At 44.5% G+C, this 25,929-nt stretch overlaps 1 protein-coding gene across 1 annotated transcript in view; it reads left to right on the top strand.

Moving 5' to 3' along the window:
- The window catches only part of LOC146783426 (uncharacterized), an 86,810-nt gene that overhangs the window by 56,829 nt on the left and 4,052 nt on the right, over positions 1-25,929 (top strand). The window contains exons 3-4 of the mRNA XM_085632833.1: positions 8,359-8,453; positions 12,991-13,115. Coding sequence (XP_085488959.1) covers positions 8,359-8,453; positions 12,991-13,115 — 220 coding nt within the window. The remainder of the gene's footprint in view (positions 1-8,358; positions 8,454-12,990; positions 13,116-25,929) is intronic.

Below are 25,929 nucleotides of genomic sequence, written 5' to 3'. Positions count from 1 at the left end.
GGGATTGTTAGTGCTGGGAGGTGATTTTAACTCTGTGGGCTCAGCTGCATTGGATCGTCACCCCCCTCGTGAATTGGGGCCCTCTTCACGTTGGCTGCCTGACTTCCTCGAAGTTATGTGACTGGTAGATAGTTGGCGCACATGCAACCCCGAGAAAAAACAATATACTTTCTACTCCGGTGCTTACCACAGCCTTTCTCGACTTGACTACATATTGGTGCCCAGCTCCCAGATCTCACATGTCTATGAGATCCGACACTTAGCCAGGGGCATATCCGACCACTCACCAATATGGGTACACATACTCCTGGACAATGCACAGGTGGGCAGGGTGGCCCCGGTCAACCCCTGGTTCCTTTGTCTCCCCAAAATTCATAAGGGTCTTCTAACTACTATAGACAATTATTTCAGTGAGAATGATGGTTCTGTGCCCTCAGCCCAGACGCTCTGGGAGGCCTTTAAAAAGGTGATTAGGGGGGAGGCCTTGTCCCTAATGTCAAGTCACAAGAAAGAACGGCAAAAGGTGGTGTCCGACATAGAAGATGACATTTATAGATTGGAGAGAGAGTTGGAGGGGCGAGATACCCCCGAAACACTCCACCTGTTGCGACTTAAACAGGATGAATACAAGGCTCTAGTGACAGACGCAGCTCGAACACTGGGGAGAGAAAAGCTTGGGAGACTCTACGACCTTGGCGATAAAGCTGGGACACTAATAGCCTGGCTTTATAAATGGGAGTGGGCAAGTAGACTGGTCCCGGCCCTCCATGACGCAACCAATCCCAGCATAGTGATCCCCCAAGAAATCGCAAATCAATTCGCTACTCACTTCAAGGCAGTGTATAGATCGGCAGCACCTTATACTGAAGACGACTCCGCAGAATTGTTGAGGGATATCACTTTACACACCCTTTCCCCGTCTGATAGGCACTTCATGGACTGTTCTCTGTCCACAGACGAAACAGCACAAGCAATAAGATCGCTACACTCAGGCAGGGCCTCTGCACCTAACGGGATCCCGATAGAACTGTACAAACGTAACCCTGATAGACTTGCAGCCCACCTAAAGCTATGTTTGAAGAGAGCAGGGAGAGGGGGGAACTACCACTGGATCAACGTATTGCTAATATCGTTGTTATTCACAAAGAAGGCAAACCCAGGACAGACTGTGCCTCATATAGGCCTATTTCTCTTCTTAATGCCGAGCCTAAAATTCTTGCAAAGGTCCTCGCTAACCGTTTAATTAAAATCAATCCAGACCTCGTACACCCCAATCAGTCAGGTTTTATCCCTCATCGTAACACGGCGTTGAACTTGAGCCGCGTCCATGGAGTTCTTGGCAGAGTGGACACTATACGTGAACCTGCGGTTCTAGTATCCCTGGACGCCACAAAGGCGTTTGATATGGTCGAATGGCCCTATCTTTTCGCAGTGCTCCGGAAACTAGGGTTTGGCTTTGAGTTCATTCGGTAGATACGTCTTTTATACGCAGCACGGGTGGTGGTCAACAATAAACAATCGGATACTTTTGCTTTGAGCCGAGGCACCCACTAGGGATGTCCACTTTCCCCTCTCCTTTTCGCATTGGCACTTGAACCGTTGGCAGCCTGGGTAAGACCCAGTGATTCGTGGATTCCGGTGGTCTTCGGACTGGGAGGACCGTATTTCACTTTATGCTGAAGACGTTCTTCTCTACCTGACTGACCCCCGAAAATCTTTGATTGCCCTAATCGTCATACAGGCGGTGTACAGGAGATATTCGGGGTTCAAGATTAACTGGGCTAAGTCATACCTGTGCCCTCTTTATGGGGGGGTTACCAGCCCTACCCCGTAATTGTCCAATACCTCAGGTTTTAAATATCTAGGGATATTCATCTCCCTGGACTCCACACTCCGCTACAATAATAATCTTCTTCCCCCCTTGCAGCGCTTAAAACGTGACATAGCCAGTTGGAGAACCCTTCCTCTATCCCTCCTGGGGAGGGCGGCCCTTTTTTAAAATGATGTCCCTCCCCCGCTTCCAGTATGCCCTAAAAAACTCGCTCGATGCCATCCCGCCGACCTATTTCAAAGAAATTGAGCACCATCAGAGGGAGTTGCTGTGGAACGGTACACCGTGAATAGCACTAAAAAAACTCACCCTGAAGTGGTATGATGAAGGCATCGCTCTCCCTAACATTAAACATTATTATTGGGCTGCCCATATGGCCCCCATTAATCACAGTACTTACGGGGCCCCTGGGGAACCGGGCTGTCGAATGGACAGGTGGCTTCTCCCGGGTGGGAATTACAATAGATCACTATACTCGAAACCAGCAAGGCCTCCGCTGCCTGGCCCTACCGGGCACTCGGTGGCGGTTTGGCATGCAGTCAACAGGTCCCTGGGATGGGAGGGTAGACTGACGTTGGCCACCCCCCTCTGGTACTCTGCGCGGCTGGGGAATCTGTGGACGACAAATGGATTTGATAAGTGGGATATGATTGGCATCTCTCGCATCCAAGACCTATGGGAAAGAGGCAACATTAAAACGTTTGCTGCCCTCCAGGGTCAACATGAGTTAGCCGACACTGAGCATTTTCGCTACGACAAGTGCGGCATGTCATACGCTCGGTCTTCCCCAAGGGTTCCTCTCCTCCTGAGTCCCACTGGAAAGTAGGCTACTAGATGGGCATCTTCCAGAGAAGACTATCTTGCTGATCTATAACAAACTAATTTATAATATGGAAGACCCTCTTACTTCGTTACGGCAAAAGTGGATGGCTGTCGGTATTGAGATAGATGACGAGGACTGGCATGTAGCTGTGTCGACTCCCAGGGTGGTGACGATACCAGCAAGACTGCGACTAGTACAACTTAAGATCTTGCATAGGATTTATATGACAGGGCCCAAATTGGTGCAAATGGGAAGGGCTACCACCGGAGACTGTCGTAGGCACTGTGGCCAATTGGGGACTTTCCTACATATCATCTGGGAATGTACACACATTCAGTCCTACTGGAGGAAGATACACGATGTGGTAGAAACGGAGATGGGAGTGCCTCTCCTTCCGGAGGCGCGTAGATGTTTACTGAACATATGGGAATCAACAGATCTGAATACACACCAAACACAATGGGTCGCACTGGGATTCATGGTGGCAAAGAAGAACATTGCCCAAGCCTGGGGGGCCTCGGCTCCGCCTACTCTGGAAGCATGGAAGTCGGATATGGACTGGTGCATGTTCCGTGAAAAAACTGTATTCGTTGCTCTGGGCTGCCACCAAAAGTGGTCCAAGTTGTTTGGACCCTGGAACTCCTATAGAGGGGACATTTGTACTCCACCACAGCAACTTGCCCTAGATGAACGGCTCTCTCCTTGATTTGTCCTAACTATGGACACTGTGGGTATTTAATGTCAGAAACGGCTGCGCCCGAGCAGAAATTGTATTGATGCAATGTTTATTTGTAAGTCGACGACTGTTAATGAAAAGATTTATAAATAAAAAAAAGTGTATAAGGAGGGACTACTAAGCCGCTTGACGAATGAAAAGCCAGCATTTACAAAGGACAGTAACAAAAGCCAATTGAAAAGATGTGCGGAAAATGGGCAGAGCTTAAAGTCCATACCTAGGTGAGACCTAAAAATGCTGCTCTTTCAGGGACGACCAGTGCGACGCTCCTGGGTGGGGTTAGTGATTCTATGCCACATATGTGGTATAGGTGAGAGTAGGGTATGACTACCCTGATTGGCATGCAGCCTCGGAACTTCATGGATGAGGCCTGAAACGTATGGGGTTGACTTTAGGAGCGACATCATCTGGGGAGGCCCTTCACTACAGAGAGTCAGGGTTTTGCTGAGCTGATGACCCCAGAGGCCCCAGGGCTGAGAGATGATCAGCCCAGTAACTTTTGGCTCAAGAGGCTGGTGCAAGTGCACTAGTGCTTAACATTTGCCTGCCTGACACTGGCCTGTGACTGCTGCCTGACCCACACTCGGAGTGATGATCACTTTAACACACAGACAGCTGCAGCAGGCTGTCTATTGGCATTTGTTTTATAGGTCCTACAGTACCTACAAGCAAATTAGAGGCAGAAAACACAGAGTACACAGCCCCAGTGCCCTAAAGAAAGAGCGACCGCTGCTCGTAATAACCCGAAGTACCATGCTTATCATTAGTTTCATCATGGGAACTAACTGGAGCGGCATAGACCCCAGAAAGGAGATCTGTTTTCATGCTATCTGTGGGGTAGTAGGTTATTTGTCAATCCGCATATTCACTCTTGGCAGGGGCTGCATACCTATTTTGAAGAGGAATTTGATGTGCTAAAGTAGTAGTGCCCCGGAGCTGCTGTACACTGAAAGCAGTTAATGGGTTAAAAACCCTCCTTGGTCTATAAAAAAGCCCACTGGGTCACTTCCGTTTTGCTACGACTATTATATAGTTTTTAAGTCTCGGGAAAATGCATAAAATAAATAATGACACAGTCACTTTCATCTAGTTTGGGGCTGTTGCCTATCTATGTTACTCTTTGAACCATACTAATGTTCTTATGCAAAGTGGTTCTTTCTATGTAATTAGGAATTAAACCAATGGGTGACCATATTAAGTAATTATTAAGTAATTGATCGTGCCTTTCCAGTTTTCCACGACCCAGAAGAGGTATTCCTTTCAAAACAATGGTATAAGGATTAGCTATAGGGAGAAGATTCAAAACATGTTGGTTCTTATCCCGCAGAGTAGAATTCTCCAAATTCTCATGTTGTGCAGGGGCAGTACAGGCAGAAGTACCCAGACTAAAGTGCATAGCCTATCCCTTTGTATGAGTGCTGACAGAGACAGTGTCTTGGCATGGTTGCCTGTCTTCCCTCTTGTTGCAGTTGATACATACTTTTTGTCTTGCTTAGATCTGCTCCCCGGATTTGAGTGAAGCTCCATTATTAGATTTTCAATTGCCCCAAGACAACTTGTTACGGTATCCATCAACGTGACCAACAATTCCTCCAAGCACAGATTTAAAATCTCTTAGTTATAACCTGTTTAGCAGAGGTTTTACTGTTACAGGTGGACTGTGATGGGGACAAAGTAGAGCCTTTTTAGAAGCATCATTTGCTGAAATGCCCATACCCTTTTGCTTCTTTGCTGGATGTAACACGCAGGATAAATCAGAGCTTTTCTTTGGGCCTGGTTAACATCCTCCTCTATTAGCAAGGGTACATGGATTGCACAAGGATTTGCACTTACCACTCTTCTATTTAATTCGCCTGGAAGCGACTCAGCTGTCAACAGAGTATTAGCTTTGCTTGAGGCGACAGTGTCTTTACTGGTGGTGACCCCAGGAATATCTTTAATGGGCCCTGTGACATTGTTTCTCTGGTCTGTTACTGCATCAAGTTCATGTTCCTAGTAATGAAAAACTCTCATATTCGTTTTTCACTATTGGAGGGCCTACCTCTCCCATAGGATATAATTGGGTTACCTCATTACATTTAATACATTATAACCTTTTATTGAGAGCAGGAAGATGAGTCATGTTTGGTATCTGAAGAATTGTAATTGAAACCCAATTTTTAATGGTAAAGTCAAGTTTGTCACAGTTCTGAAAATCCCACTTTCAGAAAGTTTACATTTTCTTGTCCTAATGATTTGATGCCTGCAGTCTGTTCCTGGGTAATTGTCTAGCTGTAGTTGGCAGTTGACCTTAGTATATTCCTCTTTACACTGCTTTACAATAGTTGATCTGGGTTTTGGCAGAATGGGCTATCTCTGACTTGATGGGGGTGTGGAGCTGTCACCTAACACACGTTTACTTCAAAAGCACTGGCACAGCTCACACACAAAGGATTTCACACTAGCCTATTGTGCCTCCAGACAGACTGGGACCTGGGCAGAGAGGCATAACATTTCAGACACACCTGTAGGGGCAAAACTCCAGAAGCTGCTTTCACTTCAAAACCGGCACTAGGTATAAATATTGGACCCTCAGACCCAACTCTTCAGAGGACTTTTGGACATATGAAAGGTTCAGAAGGACTGCTCTGCTGTCCTGCTTCTCTTCCAAGTGGTGCTTCCCCAGGCCTTGATGCTTGGGAGTGGGAATAAAGGTGCACTGCCAGCCCAGCTGTGGTCTCCATCAGAACTGACAATGTTCAATGAAACACAATGTAATTCTTGCAGCTCTTCATGGAAACCGACATAGTGCGATTAACTCGACGCAGGATCTTTGATTGCAGCCCTCACAGCTCCCAATCGGAACCGATGCAGCACGACGTAACTCAAAGTGGACCTCCCTTTGCAGCCCTCATAGCTCCTCATCAGAACTGACATACTGCAACGCAACTCAACACAGGACCCCCCCATCTCTCATCAGGACCGCCATTGTGCTGCACAATACCCTGCATCCAGACCATATGGTACAATTCTCAGAGAGCCTAACCTGGTCCCTGTATCTGGCCTACTTTTCATCATGGTCGACCTGAACTTGTAACTTTGTCCTTGTCTGCCACAACCAGATAACCACAGTTGGAGCTTGTGCTTTAAGGCACTATTTTTACTTAATTTCCTACCTCCAGTTCTACCGATTGGCTTTTTGTTATTTTGGTGTCAAAGCATTTATTAAATGTTACTCTATTTTCCTAGATTGGTGTGGGATTTTTCTTGTGTTGTCTTTTTTATTACTGTTTGTGTGCTGCATAAATACTTTGCACATTGCCTCTAATTTAAGCCTGACTGCTTTTGTGCCAAGCTACTAGATGGCTAAGCACAGGTTTATTTAGTGATTTTTTGTGGTTGTTCCTTGAGTAGAGTGTCATCCCCCTCGAACAACAACCCAATTCATCAAGGTGGTCCACGGACGTTTATAGGCTGACTACGACTTCACAAATGCTGTGAGCTGTTTTGAGTTCATTGTTTAAAATTGCCGTTTCTAGTGACTTGTGGCCTGAATATAAGGTTGCAGTCGCTCGATCAACTGAATATCCGGCTAGGGTTGGTCCTAATAATGCTCCTTCTGAAGAGATAGCTAACAAATATAGACAGGTGATTAAACATTGTACAAAGAATGTGCATGAAAAAAGTATAAATTGGGTAAAATGATTGAGAACCTAACAGGAGCTGAAAAAGTTAGTACATGCGTAATATGAGAGGCTTATGCAGATTTTCAAGAAGCATAGCGGGGTCTATGATCCAGAGAAAGATGGTGTCAGTGGTTTAATTCCTGCTTTCGCTATAGTTTTGCATCCAGAACTTAGTAATCACACACAGCAAAGTGAAATATGCTGGCAAAGAGTATATATGAGATTTTGAAGCTGGGTAAATACAGTAGTGATTGGTTTGATGTGAAGCAGAAGAAATTCAAGGAAAAGCTTACGGTTGCCCAGACAAAGCATTTTGACGAGGTTTCTGATTTGGGTTATGTGCAATCTGGAAATGCTGGAATTAATGGAATGTCTCGGAAAGGTGTGAGAATGGGAAATGGGTCAATGCACATACAAGTTCGTGGGAGAGGGATGGTGAACAATTATGGAATTAATGCAAATGCTGAAATATTGAAGAGGAACACTGCTTGTAGTTTCTATGGTAAAATTGGGCACAGAAAAGGGAATGGAAGACAAAAAATCAGATAGAATCTGAATTAATTTATTCCCCAGAGAAAAATAAATACATTGAAATGGTCCCAACTGACTCCTGTTCAGAGTATGCATGATCAGAATACGTTTTGCGTGACTATACCTTCAGCCCAAGTGTTGCAGGAAAACATTAAAAGCAAAATGCCATATAAGCCAAGGTACCAACAAATCTTACTTGGAGCAGTCCTAGAGGTAGACCAAAGTGGCCCATACATTGACAGTGAAGTCAATGGCCACCCTTTTTCATGTTTTATTGATACAGGGCTAGCCGTTCTACAGTTTATTTTCTTGAAGTCACAAACCTACCCCTCTTAGGAAAAGAAGTCCAAGTTGTAGGGATCAGTAATAAACAAATTGCTGAGTGAATTACAGCATATTTCCCAATTACAATTGGCCACATAGAGAATAAACATCAGTTTATTTTGTGTGATTTAATTCCTGTGAATTTGGTGGCAGAGGCTTGCTATCCAAAATAAATTGTATGATTTACTGCACACAGGATGGTGTTGCGTTTGAAACACAGAATGAAGATTTGGTGTTGAAAATTAAATTACAAGACTCAAAGGTCCAGTTGTTTCCAGTCTTAACAAAAGATGACCTATCTTTGGATTTAAGACATGCTGTCAAAGAAGAGGTGTGGGATTTCTGTGGTAAAGAGATATGACTGATAAAATGGGCTGAAGCAGTTAAGATTAAAGGGAAGGCTGGTGCAGTTTTCTCCAGAATTAAACAGTATAAACTTTTAAAACAGGCAGAAGAAGAAATGAAACCTGTCACTGAGAAAATAAAGGAGCAGAGAATTCTTCTGGAAGCACTTGGTAGCCCTTGTACCTCTCCTGTGATGAGGTAAAAAAAAGCCAAATGGCAAACTCCATACTGTGCAGGATTTAAGAAAAAATAATAATATTGTCATTTCATGTTGTCCAAAGGTACCGAATCCAGCAGTAATTTTGTTCCAAATTCCATTAGATGCCGAATGGTATACAGTCACTGACTTGCGCCAAGCGTTCTTCTTCTTTCTGCTCCATGAGAAGAGCTAATTTCTATTTGCATTCCAGTTCTGAAATAAAGTGCTTGTTTGGAGTAGAATTCTACCAAGGTACACTGAAAGACCTTCAATCTTTACTCTAATCTTGAAGAAAGATCTAGAAAATGTAAGATTGCGCTACAACTCAGTCCAGGTGCAATATATTAATGAGCTCCTGGTGGCTTTAACGACAAAGGACAGTAAATGTGAGACAATTGCTTTGCTCAATCATTTACCTGACAGTGATCATAAGGTTTTCCAAACAAAGATGCAGTACTGTAAAAAGGAAGTGTTAGAAACGGGGCCTCTAGTTGACAGAGGTTTGCACCTTGTCCAAGTTGAGAAGACAATCCTCATCAGGGTAAGCTAGATACACACTTTAAATTAACCTGTGCTCACCCTCTTGTAGCTTGGCACAGAGCAGGCAAGCATAACTTAAGAGGAAATGTGTAAAGTATTAGTGCCATTCCAAATAAAGACGGGAGTTACCCCAATGTGCACCACACAGAGGGACGGGGTATAAGTAGTAGGAAAATACACAAAGTGTCCCTATTTAAAACTTATCCAGGTTGCTCATGGACCAAAACAGAGGACTGTTATTTGTAACCAAACTATCAGGGTCTACCAAGAACACTGTATGCTATATCTGCACTTAGAAAAGCTCTATCCAAGGCGGGTTACCCGCCTTGGATGTTCCGCGAAAGCAGGGAGGCCGAATCAATTCGATAAGGTCTTTACAAAACTTAAGAAGAAAGAAACATCTTCAATTCAAAACATTGGCATCTTTTTAAAAATTGAAGATAAGGACAAGGACCTTAATCTACTTAACATTGCGAGAGTTAAATTCCCAATGATTTAAAGTGGTCTCTGTTCTCCTGTGAAAAGAACACAATTACTGTGGCTTTTGCGGAGCAAATATACAATCCTGATTATCAATAAGGCAAAATAATTACCTGGCAGAGAAATTAAATTCAGGAAGGTCATCCTCCTCTCAATGCCTCTCCAATCGTAAGATGAGATTTGAAAAAAACAATTTTTAGTCCTAAAGAAGGTGGAAATATTACAAATATCACCGAAACGCTGCGTCGACTTTTAACTTTGTGGTTTTAATGATCTGGATTAATTCCTTTGTAATACTTATAGAGTGTAACCCAATTTTGGGAGGCATAGACACATGGTTTTAATGTTTTTTTCATGATTTGTAATAAATGATTATGTTTTAAGTAATACGCCTCTGATAGAGCTTTTCTAAGTGCAGATATAGCATACAGTGTTCTTGGTAGACCCTGATAGTTTGGTTATAAATAACGGTCCTCTGTTTTTGTCCATGAGAAACCTGGATAAGTTTTAAATAGGGACACTTTGTGTATTTTCCTACTAAAGTATTAGTGCAACACACACACACACAGTAACACAATGTAATAGACACACAGTAACTCCAATCAGGTCTAAAAAAACATAGAGAATATTTTATGAGTTAAATAAGACCAAAATGACAAAAATCCAATCTTTAGAAGTCAACACATGATTTTTTTTTTTTAGATATATGCAAAAACCGTGCTTTGAAGTCAATTGCGCTAAAAGGTTACTTGAGGTCACGAGGGACCATGGTAAATCCAAAGTGAAGACCAATCGCGATGGAGGGCAGGCCAGCTAGAGACGCCAGCTAGAGACTCAAGCAGGTCCTGCTGAAAAGTACCTTGAATGGAGCAAAGCGTCAACACTGAGGCCACGATGCCTTGATTTTTTGTACGGACAGTTGGGCCACTACGTCGTCCAGCTCTGTTGAGATACAGGCAATGCATCATCGTCCAGCCATGCAGAGCGGCAGGGGCGGGTTACACAGGCTGTAAAACCATTCTCATCAAACAGCCTCTGCGTTGGAGTCGAAGTGCGATGCATCAGTTCCGATCGGCACCATTATATCTAATGTCGTAGGCCTGTACAAATGGACCTATTCTGAGCCGTTAGAACTAGAGCTACTATGCCCCTTTTGGACATCATGCCGGAAGCTTTCCAAGAATTTTACTGTCGCAATTTAAAACATTGAGAGCTACCTATATGCTTGATAAGCTGTAGGATCCTTACCTTGCTTGTGCAGAAGTATAATAGTCACCTCTCTCATGGTTTTGAGGGCAACACCCCTTTCCAGCACCTCTTGGTACACTGCTAAGAGCTTCTACAACCATGCCTCTGTGAATGTTTGAAACCATTTTGCTGGGAGGCCATCTGACCCAAAGGTCTTAGATTTGTTTAGGTCACTAATCCCACCTTGACCTCGGCTTGTGTAATCAATGCCCGTATAAGCCTATGTATTGCCAGCGTTCGCAACACTGGATATATGTCCTTTTCTTAGAAGACCGGTGGCTGTGTGTAAAATGTCCTTTATTATGACTAAGGCTCCCGGTTTTCCGTTTTTACAGATTTTTACAGATGATTACAGACAGAAAACAAAGTGTTTCCTGACTGTATTTATTTTTAAAAGCCGAAAAATACACAAAAGTGTGCTTCTTGCGGGTGACTCTCCATGCTGTTTTATGTGATTTCTAGGACAACAGCTGAGCAGATAAGGAAGTTAAAAATAAGTTGTGATAAATGCAGGTGTATGGTAACATATTTGTATTATGATGCTCATATTTACCTGAAGGTGTAGAGTTTTGCTATTTTTTCTGCTTAATTTGCTAAAACGCGACAGGCAGCAAAGTATGAGTGCATGTTTATCAGTTAAATAAATGTGGAAATATACCATTTTATGACTCCATATATTCGCAAAACACAAAATAAATATGGATAAATACCAGTAAGATTGGCAAAAAATGAATATGGATAAATACAGACGGAAATGTTAAAAAAAGAAATACCATAAAACCGGGAGCCCTAATTATGACTAAACATCTCGATGGAGTAGTTGTCTGCACTGTATATTATGTAGTGACTCTTTATCTGTCATTTTTCACAACATTTTCCCCCCTCAGTTCCTGCTTTTGCCAGTTTGTCCCGCCTCCTGGGGCCGGGTTTGTCTGGACAGCCTAGATCCTCTGATCAAGAGTACTAATTATCACTGTCTAATGCCCTTCTTGTAGAAGCAACCAGAGATATCATCATGACTACTTTCATTGCTGCCCATTCTGTTGCAATGTTATTGTTCTGCCTAAAGTATTATTCTACCTCGTCGTGAGGCACAGGTGCATGTACACCGTCCTGCATGATGGCCACTGGCAGTCACCACGTGGGGATCCGAGCCATATGTGAAAGCCAGCAGGGAAAACTCTGCCTTTACTGGTTTAAAGTGGACAGAAGCCCTTTCTCTTGTTTTGATGAGCATCAGATGTACTCTAGATAGAAAGAGTGGTATGTCGCCCCATGAGCTGACCATGGGAACAGCAATGAGAATGGCTTACACTCCCTCAGCATTATTTGTTTCAATAACTGATGACACTGTGCTAGATTACTGCAAAGGTCCGGCTGATATGATGAATTCTCTTTCTCATCTGTTTCTCATCAGGTGAACATGACAACAAAAGCAACAAAAGAAATACAGTGTCATGGATTGAAACCTGGAGACTCGACAGTGGTCCAAAGACACGTGAGGAAGAGTGTCTTTCTCCGCAAGATCTACAGATGGATCCCGACAGACACAAGAAAAACAGTCACCCAGGCCCTAGTCAGCAGCAGACTCGACAATGGAAACGTCCTCTACGCTGGCGCCCCGACCAAGCTCATCAACAGACTGCAAAGAATCCAGAATTCCTCTGCACGCCTGATCATCGACGTCCCGCGCCGCGACCACATCACCCCCCACCTCAGTAACCTGCACTGGCTCCCTTTTGACAAAAGAATCTCTTTCAAACTCCTGATCCACGCACACAAGGTACTCCACAAGACCGTCCCAGCCTACCTCAACAGCCGACTCTCCTTCTACGTACCGAACAGGTAACTCCGCTCCGCAGACCTCTCCCTGGCCACCGTCCCACGCATCCGTAGAACCACAGCCGGAGGCAGATCCTTCTCCCACCATGCCGCCACAACCTGGAACACCCTCCCCCTCATCCTACGACAAACCAAAGACCTACTAACCTTCAGGAGACAACTCAAGACCTGGCTGTTCGATCAGTAGCTACAGCACCCCCCTTCTCCCCTCCCTCAGCGCCTTGGAACCCTTGCGGGTATGTAGAGCGCTCTACAAATTATTTGATTGATTGATTGAAGGAGCGTTGGAGGGGACCATGACAGGTGATTTTGACGAGAACATTGCTGTGAAGTGTGCTAGAATCCCACAGTGGATCCACGCCGCTCACACGAAAAGAGTAAAGACGACAGATGAAGAAGTGGTGAAAACAATTACTTATTCATAAGGTCAAGCTCAAGTTCGCATCTGGATCCAGATAATGGTGACAATTTTGAGAATTTTGAAGCTGGTGAAGAAAACGTAATCATAAAAGTCCAGATCATTGAAAGTGAACGTTCTGGTGAAGATCCTGGTACCTCTACCAGTGGTGCTGCTGTCCAATTTCAAAATAAGGATCAGACTGTAGAGCTGCTGCATGTGAAAGTTAGACATGATTGGCAGTGAGAGGAAGTAGCCTCTGATTCAAACATCGAAAAGTTGTAAACTTGAATCACGAGAAGACCCAGAGAAAGAGAACAGTTCATAGTGAATTGTACAGTCGAAATTGATCAAAGACTTAACAGTAAAAAGAGAGAACAGAAGAAAATGCCATTGAAAAAAACCTGCAAAAAAAGCATTGAGAACATCAGAAACTACAGCCAATCAATGAAGAATCGGAAGTAATTGAATAAGATTCAATAAATCTTGAGTGACTCGCCTGTTGATAAAAGACAAGCAAGAAAGAACTCTAAATAAAAAGTATGCATTAACTTAATGGGTATATTTAGCCACAGTGTCAGAGGAGGCAGAGTCAGAGATCAATAGCCCAATGAATCGTTGCCAACATACCTTTGAAAGTGAACTTGAAAGTGAATCGGAAATTGACAAAGAATCGCTTTAAAAGTTTTCAAAAGTCTGGAAAGACTGAGTTATAATGAAACTTCCTACAGAAATAAAAAAAGAAAGAGACTTTGGAGAAGACAAACTGAATCGCACTTTTGAAAACAAAAAAATGTGGAAGTTTTGTTTTGAAAGAAATAAGAAGAAAAGAAGACACCTATTAATGACAAAAAAAAATCTATACCTACTGTACATGATGAAGTGAAACATAACACACTGATACATAGGGATCGTTTACTTAGTGTATTTCAAGGTAATATTTATACTAAATTGATACAGGAATATTCTGATATAATGAAAGTTAAACAGTGTTCCAAATGTAAATTTCTTCTCTGTTCTGAAGGCGAGGGGTCCACATAAATGTAACTTCCTATCTCCTATGGCCTCTCAAGTAGAGCGTTTGTTTGCATTTTTAATAACCATTTATTTTTGTCTCCTTATTTGTCTGATTTAAACGTGTCGTTAAAGGACTTGCCTGTCTTGGAGAACGAAGAATCTGATGGTATTAAACATAGTACATTTCTGAAAATGATAGGTGTGGCTATGAATGTTGTGGAATTTAGACATGTATCTAATTTAGTGGATAGGCTTGCCATAAGCACAGCTGGACCAGTAATGCAAATGAATTAAAAAATGATTGCCATAAGAGCTATGGTAATGCAAAACCTCTTAGCTAGATATCCTTCTTTCAAAGGAAGGCAGTGTTTATAGGTATTGAAAGTTAATCGGTGCTGCACTTTCGTACCTGATAATAGTCCTATTATTATGTAGCAAACATGACTAATATCCCTTGTGAACTTCAATCTTTAGAAAAGCATGGCTTATGGGAAACTATAGGTTCCCAGGTTAGTGAGACAGGGAAGGGCTTTAGCAAGTTTGGTGAATGGATTGATAATTTAGGTGGGGGACCTTTATGTGTTACACTAACCCCCGTAAGGAACATAACGTTTTGTGCAATTGTTTTGTTTCTCTTGCTGACATTTTTTGGATGTCTGATTAAAAATTGTAAGTATACATATAAAAGGAAATCATAAAAAAGAGGAAAAATGATGAGGAATATGTAATGGAGAAGATCAAAGATTGTGTCTACAAACAGCTAAAGATGATGGATAGGAATTCCAGAAAGAAGCAGGAAGTGATGCAAATTGGATGAGTTCCTGATTAATAAAGTTTTATTATTTGTTTTAGTGATTATAAAATAATCAGAGGGATAATGGTCAAAATAGTTTGGGTGGTTATATTTTGTACATCAATAATAATGTATATCATGCATTTCCATACATGATTCTATATATAGACCGAATTAAATAATTGCAATTGAAGCACATTTTTTAATGATGTACAGAAATTAAGGGCCTCATAACGATGGTGTTCAGACTGACCGCCAGCTGCTGTTGCGGCAGTCAGGAGACCACTGACAGCCATGCGGGCAATCAGACTGCCATATCATGATGAGACAGCTGGGCTAGTGGTCAGAAAGTCTCTGTGGCATGCTGCAGCCACGGTAAAGGGTTGCAGCACAAGCCGACTCTCGGCTGCAATTCATTGAACATCCGTGCACCGTGTGCCATACATCATGTCATGCATGGCACACGGTGTATGGAGGTGAGTGGGGGCATTATATGAGCCCCCAGGACTACCTTTAGGTGGCCTAAAACCTAAGTGGGCCCTTGTTTGGGTCCCCTCATATCCCTTTCCAACCACCTTATAATGGCGGGATTCCCGCCATGACAATTTGTCAGAAAGGGATATTGTAATCCAGACAGCGATGCTTTCCTCGACACCGCAGCTGTTCAGGGATGGTCTGACCAACGCCCCATCAGGATCTGTGATCCCGGCGGAGTTGGCGGTCTTGTATTCGACAGCTTAGGGTCCGTCCACCATTAGCAGTATACAGCAGTCGGACCGAAGGGCTGTCGGACTGAAGGGCTGTCGGACCTCCACCAATGGCTTGTCGGTGGTTCGACCGCCATCATTGTAATCAGGCCCTAAATTATTCATGTGTTTTAATTAGTCAATATATCTGTGTAAAACTCCATTTTGAAAAAGATGGCTGCCATCTCGGTGACTCCCTCCTGCTTCTCCTCCTGTGTACTTCCCCTCCTTACAGGCTCTGTAGAGCACAGTCAAGCTGATGTCATAATAGTTTATTTCCACTTGCCCTGCTAGTGTTGAATCTTGCATGCTGTGGAGGTAGAATTGCAACATGTATCAATGTTTTTCGTTCTTTCACTGGTGTTATTCATTCAGAGAAAGTCTTATTGTTAAATGTTTCATATTTGTTTGGAAATCTTCGATGACATTAGCATAGAGGGAGTTGAATAATTATTCAACAGGTTTGGGACGGTGCTTAAGTGTTAAGGTAATGGCATTTATTATTCCTGAGCACTGATTTGGTAAAGAAACTATACTTTCGTCACACTATGATGAAACAGCAAAAATTGCTAATGTTGAATGCAAGAATTATGTCTAAAATTCCTCGATTTGTGGGTGAGCCAGATTTTGTGAAGACTTTCCTATTGCACTAGGGATTATCCCAGACTATTGATTTTGCTGCTCATTTGGAACTCAGAATAATTTCTGCTTTTTACATACTCTGTATAACTCTGCTTCTGAGAGACTTCCTGGCCTTTACTGTGTACTGCGTATTTTGACTTTTTGCAATACAACTCTTTAACTCTTTATTGATCTAGAAATCAGTTATTGAGTAGGGTCCCTTACTGTTAAAATTGTTTTACTCTGATAATTTGATTATTGGAAAGGTGCCTTAACGCGGGGACACCTTGCCTCATGGAAAGGATTTACCACCGTCTCTGATCCCATAACCTGAAGGAGAACTGAATGAAGTAACTTTTGGGGTGTCTACAGTTTGGGGTATAGTTTTGCTCCCACACTTTCAATGGGCGCAACAGAGGGGATGCCTTTCGTACAGCATCCGCATATCGAACAAACCCATTTCTGATCTTAAGTGGGGATGGCTGATGCCAACTTAACATACAGCAGGGTGTTCGTGCCTCCTCCAGAACTCACAGAGTGAGAGACTCAAAGTCTGTGGGCTGGAGAGGTCGCTTGGATGACATGAAGATCAGAGGGCTCTGACTTCTGATGGACCACGCCACCACAACAACCTTCTGCACGGGCGCATCATCTGTCAATCAGGGACAGCTCTGTTCAGGTCCTAACACCGTGACCTCCATATCGTACTGAAACAAGGGCAGGGACACATCCCAATCCTCTGTCTGGAGGCTCTCAGGCTCTGGTTGCTTACTCAAGGCACAGCCCTAATGGGCAATCATCTGGAGATATTTGGGAATGTCAGGGCGGATGAGTTCAGCAGGTGTCATATTGCCAATCACGAGTGGCATCTGCTCTCTGAGTTGGCACAGGGCACCTTCACTGGTCGGTGTGCCCAAGATAGATCAGTCCATGACTTCTGAACAAGCACAGTTCTCAGCCTTTTGCACAGAGGAGTTTCCTCCTTGGGGTTTTCTAGGAGATGCATTCCGCCTTCAATAGGACTCTGGCGTCCTGTTTTATTTTAATCTCTGCCACCGATTTCTTGGGTCCTGCAGAACGTCAGCAGGGACCGAATACTTGCTCCTAGCATTGAGTTTCACCTGGAAGGTCTGGTACCCGACCTGCAGATTCTGAGCATATGCCTTCAACCACAGCAGCAGGGTAGAGATGTGCATCCAAATCTTTACTGTCTGCACTTCCTTGCATGGAGATCGGTCGGGATCCTCGAAGCAGCCTTGATCTTCTATCAGAGGGGTTGGATTGTATTTTGGCTACTAGCAGCCCAGCCAAGGTCTGTCTTTTCTTGCTGTGGGTCGAAATGTGTCACCTGCTACGAGGAAAGACAGGTCAATCCTCTACAGGAAAAGCTGCCCAATGTTCCTCTGATTGTTTCATCTTTGGCCACACAAGATCTTACTGTGGCTACTGCTGAAGGTTACATTTTGGCCATTTGCAAGATCAGGCTCCTTCTCTCACGTCACTCATTGTGCTGTCTATTACAATGGTTCTTATTTGTTCCACACTGCTCTGTTTATTGTGCCGCAGTGGGATCTGAATTTGGTTCTTACCTTTCTAATGGGTGCAGCCGTTGAGCCTATACACAGCTTCAACATGAGGCTTTTGACTATCAAGACTGTTTTTCTTCCTGTCGCTACATCTGCGTGTCGGTCAACAAACTACAGGTGTTGTCTGTTCAGCTGCCACATACCACCTTTATTTCTGACAATTGGTTCTTGGGACTCAGGCATCCTTTCTACCTAAAGTGGTGTCACGTTTTCATTTGAGTAGATAGTGAGAGCATTTCGACATAGACTACAATGAGCGCTATGGAAAGTCTTCCAATGTCCAGCCGGACAGAGAAACATTTATTCAAACAAATACACAGGGAATGAACGGAATAAAGGAAACAGCAAAAGGTGGAAAAAAGGCACAATCCTGTACCGAGCTTGGAAGGAAAGGAATTGAAAGAATGGAAACAAGAACGAAATAACAGGCAAAAAAATTAATTAAAGAGCAAAAGGTGGCTTACATTACACAATAATCTTAAGTAAGCTCATACCAGCAAACATCACAATGATTGGCAACATCGATTTGGCCATTACAAGATCTGATCCTTTGGCTATAATAGCCTTGGACGCGGCCAAAGCATTTGATAGGGTTTGCTGGGTATATCTATGGGAGGTTTTGGCAGCACTAGGGTTTGGCCCAATTTTTATCCATACCCTGAGAAATTGCTACCAAGGCGCATCTGCCCGTATTCTATTGAATGGGAAACTTACCTCAAGCTTTAACATCCAGAGAGGGACCCGGCAGGGCTGCCCAATTTCTCCACTCTTGTTCAATATCTATATTGAACCATTAGCGCAAGCCATCAGATTAGATAATCATATCCATCCTTTCAAGTCTCAGCTTTATAGCTGTAAGTTAGCTCTATATGCTGATGACTTGACAGTATATACAAGCAATCCTGCGGAGGCTCTTTCTCGTCTAGAGTCAATTACGGAGGGATTTGGGGCTCTGTCAGGCTACCTAGTAAATAAATCCAAGACAGAGGTGATGAGCTGGAATGTCGATCATGGGGGAGGAGCCGATTCTTTGGAATTAAGATACTTGGGTATCTATATAGTCAAAGATCTGGCAAGAGTCCCCCTTGTGAACTTGTCTAGAGTTACCAAGGAAATTGATCGCCTCTTCTCTAGATGGAGGAACCTCCCTTTGACCATATACGGGAAAGTTAATCTGGTGAAGATGATCATTCTCCCTAAACTTTCCTACGTCTTTTCTGCTATCCCTCTATCCTTTCCCCAAAATTTAATAAGTAAAATCCAGAGTAAGATTGGGAGTTTCATCTGGGGGGATAAGGGCACCAGATTATCCTGGAAAAAGCTGAGGCGTAGGCTTGTCAAGGGGGGTTTGGCTCTCCCGGACATAAGCTGGTACGCAGTAGCTTTCCAGTTTAAAGCTTTCCGCATGTTACTGATGAGACCCGAGAATTCGGCTTGGGGGAGACTCCTGGGAGAGATGGCGAGAGCGGAGGCGGGGGGAGGAAGCGAAGAGGCCTTTTTGTACAAGTTTGGTGCTCCAAAGTTCTTCAAGAAAGTTCGCCTAAAGGTTTTAAGGGCAGCTTTGGTTCTTTGGTATAAAGTCAGAACAACATGGGGGATAGGGTATTATTCACACTATGCCCCCATATGGGATTCCCCCGGGACACCTCTCTGTTTAAAGGATGGCTTGGCTCTACCTATTAAGAGGGCTGGAATTACAATCTGGTCAGAATTGGCAGACCCAGAGGGGATACTCCCTTGGGAGGTTTTGAGGTCTAGGATTGGCACCGGTTTCTCTAGGTTTAAATTCCTACAGCTAGCCTCGTGGTTTGAGGCTGAGAAAGAGCAATTGAAAGGAAATTGGGAGATAGAAAGGTTATGTCACTCTACCTTGGCTATAAGAAAAGAGATATCGGTGTGGTACAACCTAGCCCTAGAAGCTGTAGATCCAAAGACCTCCCCAGCGACCAAAATTTGGGAGCAGTCCCCTTTTGAGCCCACAATAGAAGTATTGTTTGAGCCATCACTGAAGCTGTTGTATAAATTCATTAAACCTGCGGCTTTAAAAAAGAACCACTTCTTTGTCATCAATAGGCTCTACTACACCCCAGCAAGAATTGCGAAATTTGCCCCAGCGCCAACCCCGAACTGTCCAAGGTGTAAGTTTCCTCTAGCTAACGACCTCCACATATTTTTTGAGTGCCCAGAAATAAAGACCTTCTGGAAGGAAATTGGAGTCATCCTCAAAGATGTGTTTAAGTCTAACATCGAGGTTAATATGTCATTGATTTTCTTTGGAGATGATGGCTCATTTTGCACAAGGGCTTTACAACAACAAAGAGGTCTACTGTTATATTTGGTTCTGCTTGCACGCAGAGAAATATGTAAGAGATGGAAGGACCCTCATCCTCCTAACAGAGAAGATTGGCTTAAGGCTACCTTTGCTATGGCTAGTCTGGAATATGGCGGAGTAGAGGAAAAATCTACCAATCTTTGGCATCCTTTTATGAGCTGGGGCCATAACGTACGGCTAAATACTTAGGTCCAATGATTACGCCAGATACCTACACTAAACATGGGACTGGTCGACCATTGGAAACATATGTGGTAAGCCGGGCGGTGCCTTCCCCACAGATCGTTTAAGCGGCTTCATAAGATCCACAGGTGTTTATGGGTGAGATGAGGACCTAAAAAAAAAAAAAAAAAAAAGAACGAAATAACAGGCAAAAAAATTAATTAAAGAGCAAAAGGTGGCTTACATTACACAATAATCTTAAGTAAGCTCATACCAGCAAACATCACAATATGATTTACACAGTGGTTAAATTGCGGTGTTGCTAAACAAGTCGACGTTTTGATCCCTAGCTCTTAATACTGTGGGATCATCATCAGGACTAGAATTTGAACTGTTGCCTGATAAGTTTTAAAAAACAGCCTTGCAAGCGGCTCTGCTGGTGCCTGATACGAGGAGGGAGGCATGGGAGTGTCTCAGGACGGACCTCGAGGGGAGAGAGAGGAGTCCGGGTCCGAGGATTGCCGGACTGGCAAGCCCAAGTGGGCGTAGGTGGAAGCCCTACTTTTAGGGCTTCCGGCTACTACATTAAGCTCCGGCTCCCCACAGCCCTTGCTTGTTGGCTCCTCCCTGCTCCATTCCCGCAGTGCCTTCGCCCACTTGGGCTTGCCAGTCCGCCACAGTATTAAGAGCTAGGGATCGAAACGTCGACTTGTTTAGCAACACCGCAATTTAACCACTGTGTAAATCATATTGTGATGTTTGCTGGTATGAGCTTACTTAAGATTATTGTGTAATGTAAGCCACCTTTTGCTCTTTAATTAATTTTTTTGCCTGTTATTTCGTTCTTGTTTCCATTCTTTCAATTCCTTTCCTTCCAAGCTCGGTACAGGATTGTGCCTTTTTTCCACCTTTTGCTGTTTCCTTTATTCCGTTCATTCCCTGTGTATTTGTTTGAATAAATGTTCCTCTGTCCGGCTGGACATTGGAAGACTTTCCATAGCGCTCATTGTAGTCTATGTCGAAATGCTCTCACTATCTACTCTTATGCTAAGGTCCTTTGTTCTTCAAAATAAGTAATTACCCAAGGTCCTTAGGCTACCAGATCGGGTCCCCCTGTTATTTTTACTCACGCTTTCATTTGAGGCAGTTCAGCACGCTCCCTGGTTTCAGTTCTCCACCACATCCTTTTAAGGAAGACAAGGGACTACCCATTTGGATTGGATTCCAGGTGGGCCACCAGCTTCTACATTGGTAGAAGTAGTTGACAATCAGCTTTTTCTTTGGATTGCTAGTGCGGAGAAAGGGAATGCAGTCCAGAAATGGAAATTTGTGTCCAGTACCATTCTTTGCCCATGAAATAGTACCATGAAAAATAACTACCAAGTTACGCTTTATTATTAAGAAGGGTATCATCACATAAGCATGATTGGTTCAAAACAGTTCATTTTCCAATGAGTACTAAATAATCAGAGCGCTAATAAAAACAAGGATAATTTAAAAAGAATACGTATTTTCCCAAAAATAATCGTATTTATTATTTGGGCCCTAATAACGAGTCTGGAGGCCCGAGGACTGCCAGACTGCTGGGGGCCAACCGCCCTATTAGGATATCAACAGTCAGACCGCCATTGCACCACTGCAGCTGCCCGTGGTGATCTGAGGGCCGCAATATGCTGGGTGGTGCCCCGAGATGCCACCCAGCATATTCTGACCTTCATCCCCGCCAGCGCTGTCATGGAGGGTCTTTCTCCATGAAAAGGCTGGCAGTGAGGAAAGAAAGGCACCTGTGCACAGGGGTGGATGCAGAGGGACCCCCTGTTTCTGCACCCCCAGTTCCTGCACAGAATGAAATGCCCCACAGGGTGGCATTTCTTCCTGTGCAGGAACGTGCACTGGTGGTTCTGCAGCAGTGCTGCTTTAGACTCACCATGAACCTTTTAAACAGCCCCACCGTGGGACCGCCACGCAGCCCACCTGCAAGACTATAAAAAACATGTATTCTAGTGGGCGGTGGCGACTTTTGGCAATGCGGCGGCAAATCGCCCACCTTGCACCGCCTAAAGTCATAATCAAATCCATTAGTGTTTATGAGAAACACACAGGAAGGAAACAGTCTCCAACAAGTGAGTGCAAGTTAATAAGAAGGGTTGATTAACGCAAATCAGTTTATAAATGCATTGGAAAGTTTTTCATCAAGAGGGTTACATTAATTCAAAAAAGGTGAGTATAACACTAATTCATGCAACTTTCTTAAGGAAAATATTCTGTAAACGTTCATTGTAGTAGTGTCTTATTAGGGAAAACAGTTGAATAGAAGAATGACGTGATGGAGGTCACATTCTGTCTAGGTTTTTTTTAGAAACATCTGCTATTTATCTCGGAAATGTAACAGTGTTTAAAAAGTGTGGATCTTTAGTGCCTATATAGCGCTGATGACGTGTTGCGACCTCGTATGCTTTTAGAGTCTACTGAGGGCAGTGATCAGGTGATGTCTTAGTTAAAGGAAGATGGGGTATTATTGCAGATAGATGTAGAATATTAAAAAGAGAATGGAAAAAATGTATCTTTAAGATGTTTTCTGAAGAGCTTCGCCAGACTCAGCTGCCATCCCAAGCTCCGGAAACGCCAGCCAGCCCACCATCTCCTCCTGGACACTGATCACAACCGGAGAGACCACTTCAACCATGAAAGAAATCCACTCAGGGGCCCCCACAAACCCCTGCCAACCACACATCTACCATAGAGCCACCACCGCCATCGCACCCAAACTACAACGCACCATCAACACCACCCTCGAAACCAGCACCTTCTCTGATGACTGGAAACGCACAGAAGTCAGACCCCTGCTCAAAAAGCCCTCGGCACATGAGACGAACTTCAAGAACTACCGGCCCATCTCGCTCCTCCTCTTTGCAGCGAAAGTCGCTGAGAAGACCGTCAACGCACAACTGATAAGGTTCATCGAAGACAACGCCGTCCTCAACCCTTTTCAATCCGGATTCCGCAGCAACCACAGCACCGAGACCGCCCTACTCGCTGCCACAGACAACATCTGCACCCTCCTCGACCATGGCCACATTGCAGCCTTGATTGTCAGCAGCATTTGACATCGTCTCCCACCGCACACTTGCTGCCAGACTACACGACGCCAGCATACAAGGAGCCACCCTCGACTGGATCCGATCGTTCCTCACCGGCAGAAGCCAAAGGATCAGACTGCCACCCTTCCGCTCCGAACCCACGGAAATCAACTGCGGAGTCCCACAGGGATCATCGCTCAGCCCAACCCTCTTCAACATCTACATGGCCCACCTCGCCACCATCATCCGACAACACGGTTGCAGCATAGTAGCCTACGCAGACGACACCCAACTCATTCTCTCTCTCACCAAGGACCCCACCACCACTAGACTCAACTATAAGGAAGGAATGCAAGACATCATAGCCTGGATGAGCAAAAGATGCCCAAAACTCAACTCGGAGAAGACAGAAGTCCTCATCACCACCCCACTGGCATGGAACAACACCTGGTGGCCCACTGCCCTCGGCAGCCCCCCGACCCCGACAGACTACGCCAGAAACCTCGGCATTGTACTCGATTCCTCCCTCTCCATGAACCGGCATGTCAATGCCGTCGCCTCCAGCTGCTTCAACACCCTCCACAACCTCCGTGAATCTTTCAAATGGATCCCCCCCCCGAGTCAAGGAAAACAGTCACCCACACACTCATTACCAGCAGGTTGGACTACGGAAACGCCCTCTTCGCCGGCATAAACAAGTCACTACTCCGTAAGCTCCAGACGATACATAACACCTCAGTATCCCTCGACACGAGCATATCAGCCAACACCATCGGAAGCTCCACTGGCTCCCCGTCGAGAAGAGAGTCACTTTCAAGATACTCACCCACGCCTACAAATGTCTACACAACACCGGACCCCAATACCTCAACGACAGAATAACCCTCCACGTACCCAAAGGAAACCTCCAATCCACCAGCCTCGTCCTCACCGAAACCCCATGCATCCGCAGAGCCAAAGCAGGGGGGAAGATCCTTCTCCTACATCGCGGCCAAGACCTAGAACGAGCTCCCGATCAACATCAGATGCACCCCCTCCCTGAACGCCTTCAGGAAGACTCTCAAGACTTTGCTCTTCGGCTGAACGGAACTGCTGACCCTCCCACCCCCCCAGTGCCTTGAGACCCTCACGGGTGAGTAGCACGCTTACAATTTCCCTGATTGATTGATTGAGAGGAGTGTTCAGATTTTTCTGGAAGAATAACAGGTTGGGTTTCAGTCTGACGTTTTGACGTTAACCTGAGTCAATTTAAACTGAGCACTGGGGGAAACCTTCATACCATGTAGCATGCCCTCTCCATTCTGTCTCAGTCAGCGGTTACGGTTAAGCCGTGTTACGTTTAACCAGAGTATCTAAAGCTGGATGTGGGCACAGACCCCTCGGTACTCTCTAGCACTGACCTTGCCCTACCCCTCTCTGCACATAATGGGATTTCCCAGAGTAGAATGGATTCATCCTGCGTATTGGTGATATCCGCATAAGTCAGTTGTGATGCTTTTGCAAGTCGCTCATAGAAAAGGATTTGCGCCAGCTGGACACAGAACTGGACGTGTGCCCCTACCACTGTCAGAAATGTGTCCTCTAACAACAGATCGAGCAGTGCTGCTTTTGTGAATTAGCACTTGTAAAGTGAGCACTCTGCATTATCAGGGCTTCTCATACAGTGCAAGAGGGCCCTTTGACTTACTTCAAATGGAATACCCTGCTTCCCGGGTGTAAGTGGACACCATAAGGCAGTTTCCTGCAGGTCTGGTAGAAGGAACGCTGCAGGCCTGGCTTGGCGGCATTCTTGGTGTTGTATTGTGGCTGGAGAAAATGCAGAAACCACAACTACGAGTTTAAATGCTGTTTTTTTGTAAAAGGGCGAGTTAAGGGGCAGTGTAGAAGAGCTGGCAAGACTGGAAGTCTGCCCTAGGGTGCAATCAGGGTCGGACTGGGAACTTAAAACAACCCTGGGTGCAATGTGTATATATTCAGGCACAAAACTCTTACCCAACGTTTCCAGCAGAAACAGACCATTGCTTCGGCTTCTGAGACAGTCCCTTTTGCAAACAGAAAAAAGTCCTTTGGCCCAAATTTCAATGTATCTGAAGTTGTTGCATATGGCGTTCATGATGCTGCTAAGAAACAGGACAACGCTTACAGCAGGCGAAGAAACACAGGGATGGGCACAAAAGAAGAGGCTGCTGGGGCACAATAGCAAAGCCAAGTCTTCACTTGGGATGCAAAGCTCGAGACAGGAAGTGCAAGTTCGCCTCGGATGCAGGAAGTAAACAGTGAGCATGCTAAATGTTCTATGAGAGGGCACAGAAGCAGGAGGAGAGGCCTATAAGCAAAGCTATCAGATGACTCTATATCCTCCAGACAGCCATGATCTAGACGAGATTTCTCCCTTTTCTACCATGATTGCCGAAGGTTTATGAGAACCAGAACGAAGACCCCAAAGAGTCAGCAAATGAGGATCTTCCAAAATCCCGGCCAGCTGTGTGTTCATGGCCTTTTCTACCAGCTTAGCTGGGAGGGGGAGCCTGGAGATGGGCCCACAACTATTCGGGTCCAATACATTTAAGTTAGATTTCTTCAGCAGTGGAAGAATCAATGGGTTCTTCCAAAGTTTAGGAAACACTCCTG

Source organism: Triturus cristatus, chromosome 11 (genome assembly GCF_964204655.1).
Source record: "Triturus cristatus chromosome 11, aTriCri1.1, whole genome shotgun sequence".
NCBI classification, from domain to species: Eukaryota; Metazoa; Chordata; class Amphibia; order Caudata; family Salamandridae; genus Triturus; species Triturus cristatus.
This window is presented reverse-complemented; position numbering and strand designations above follow the sequence as displayed.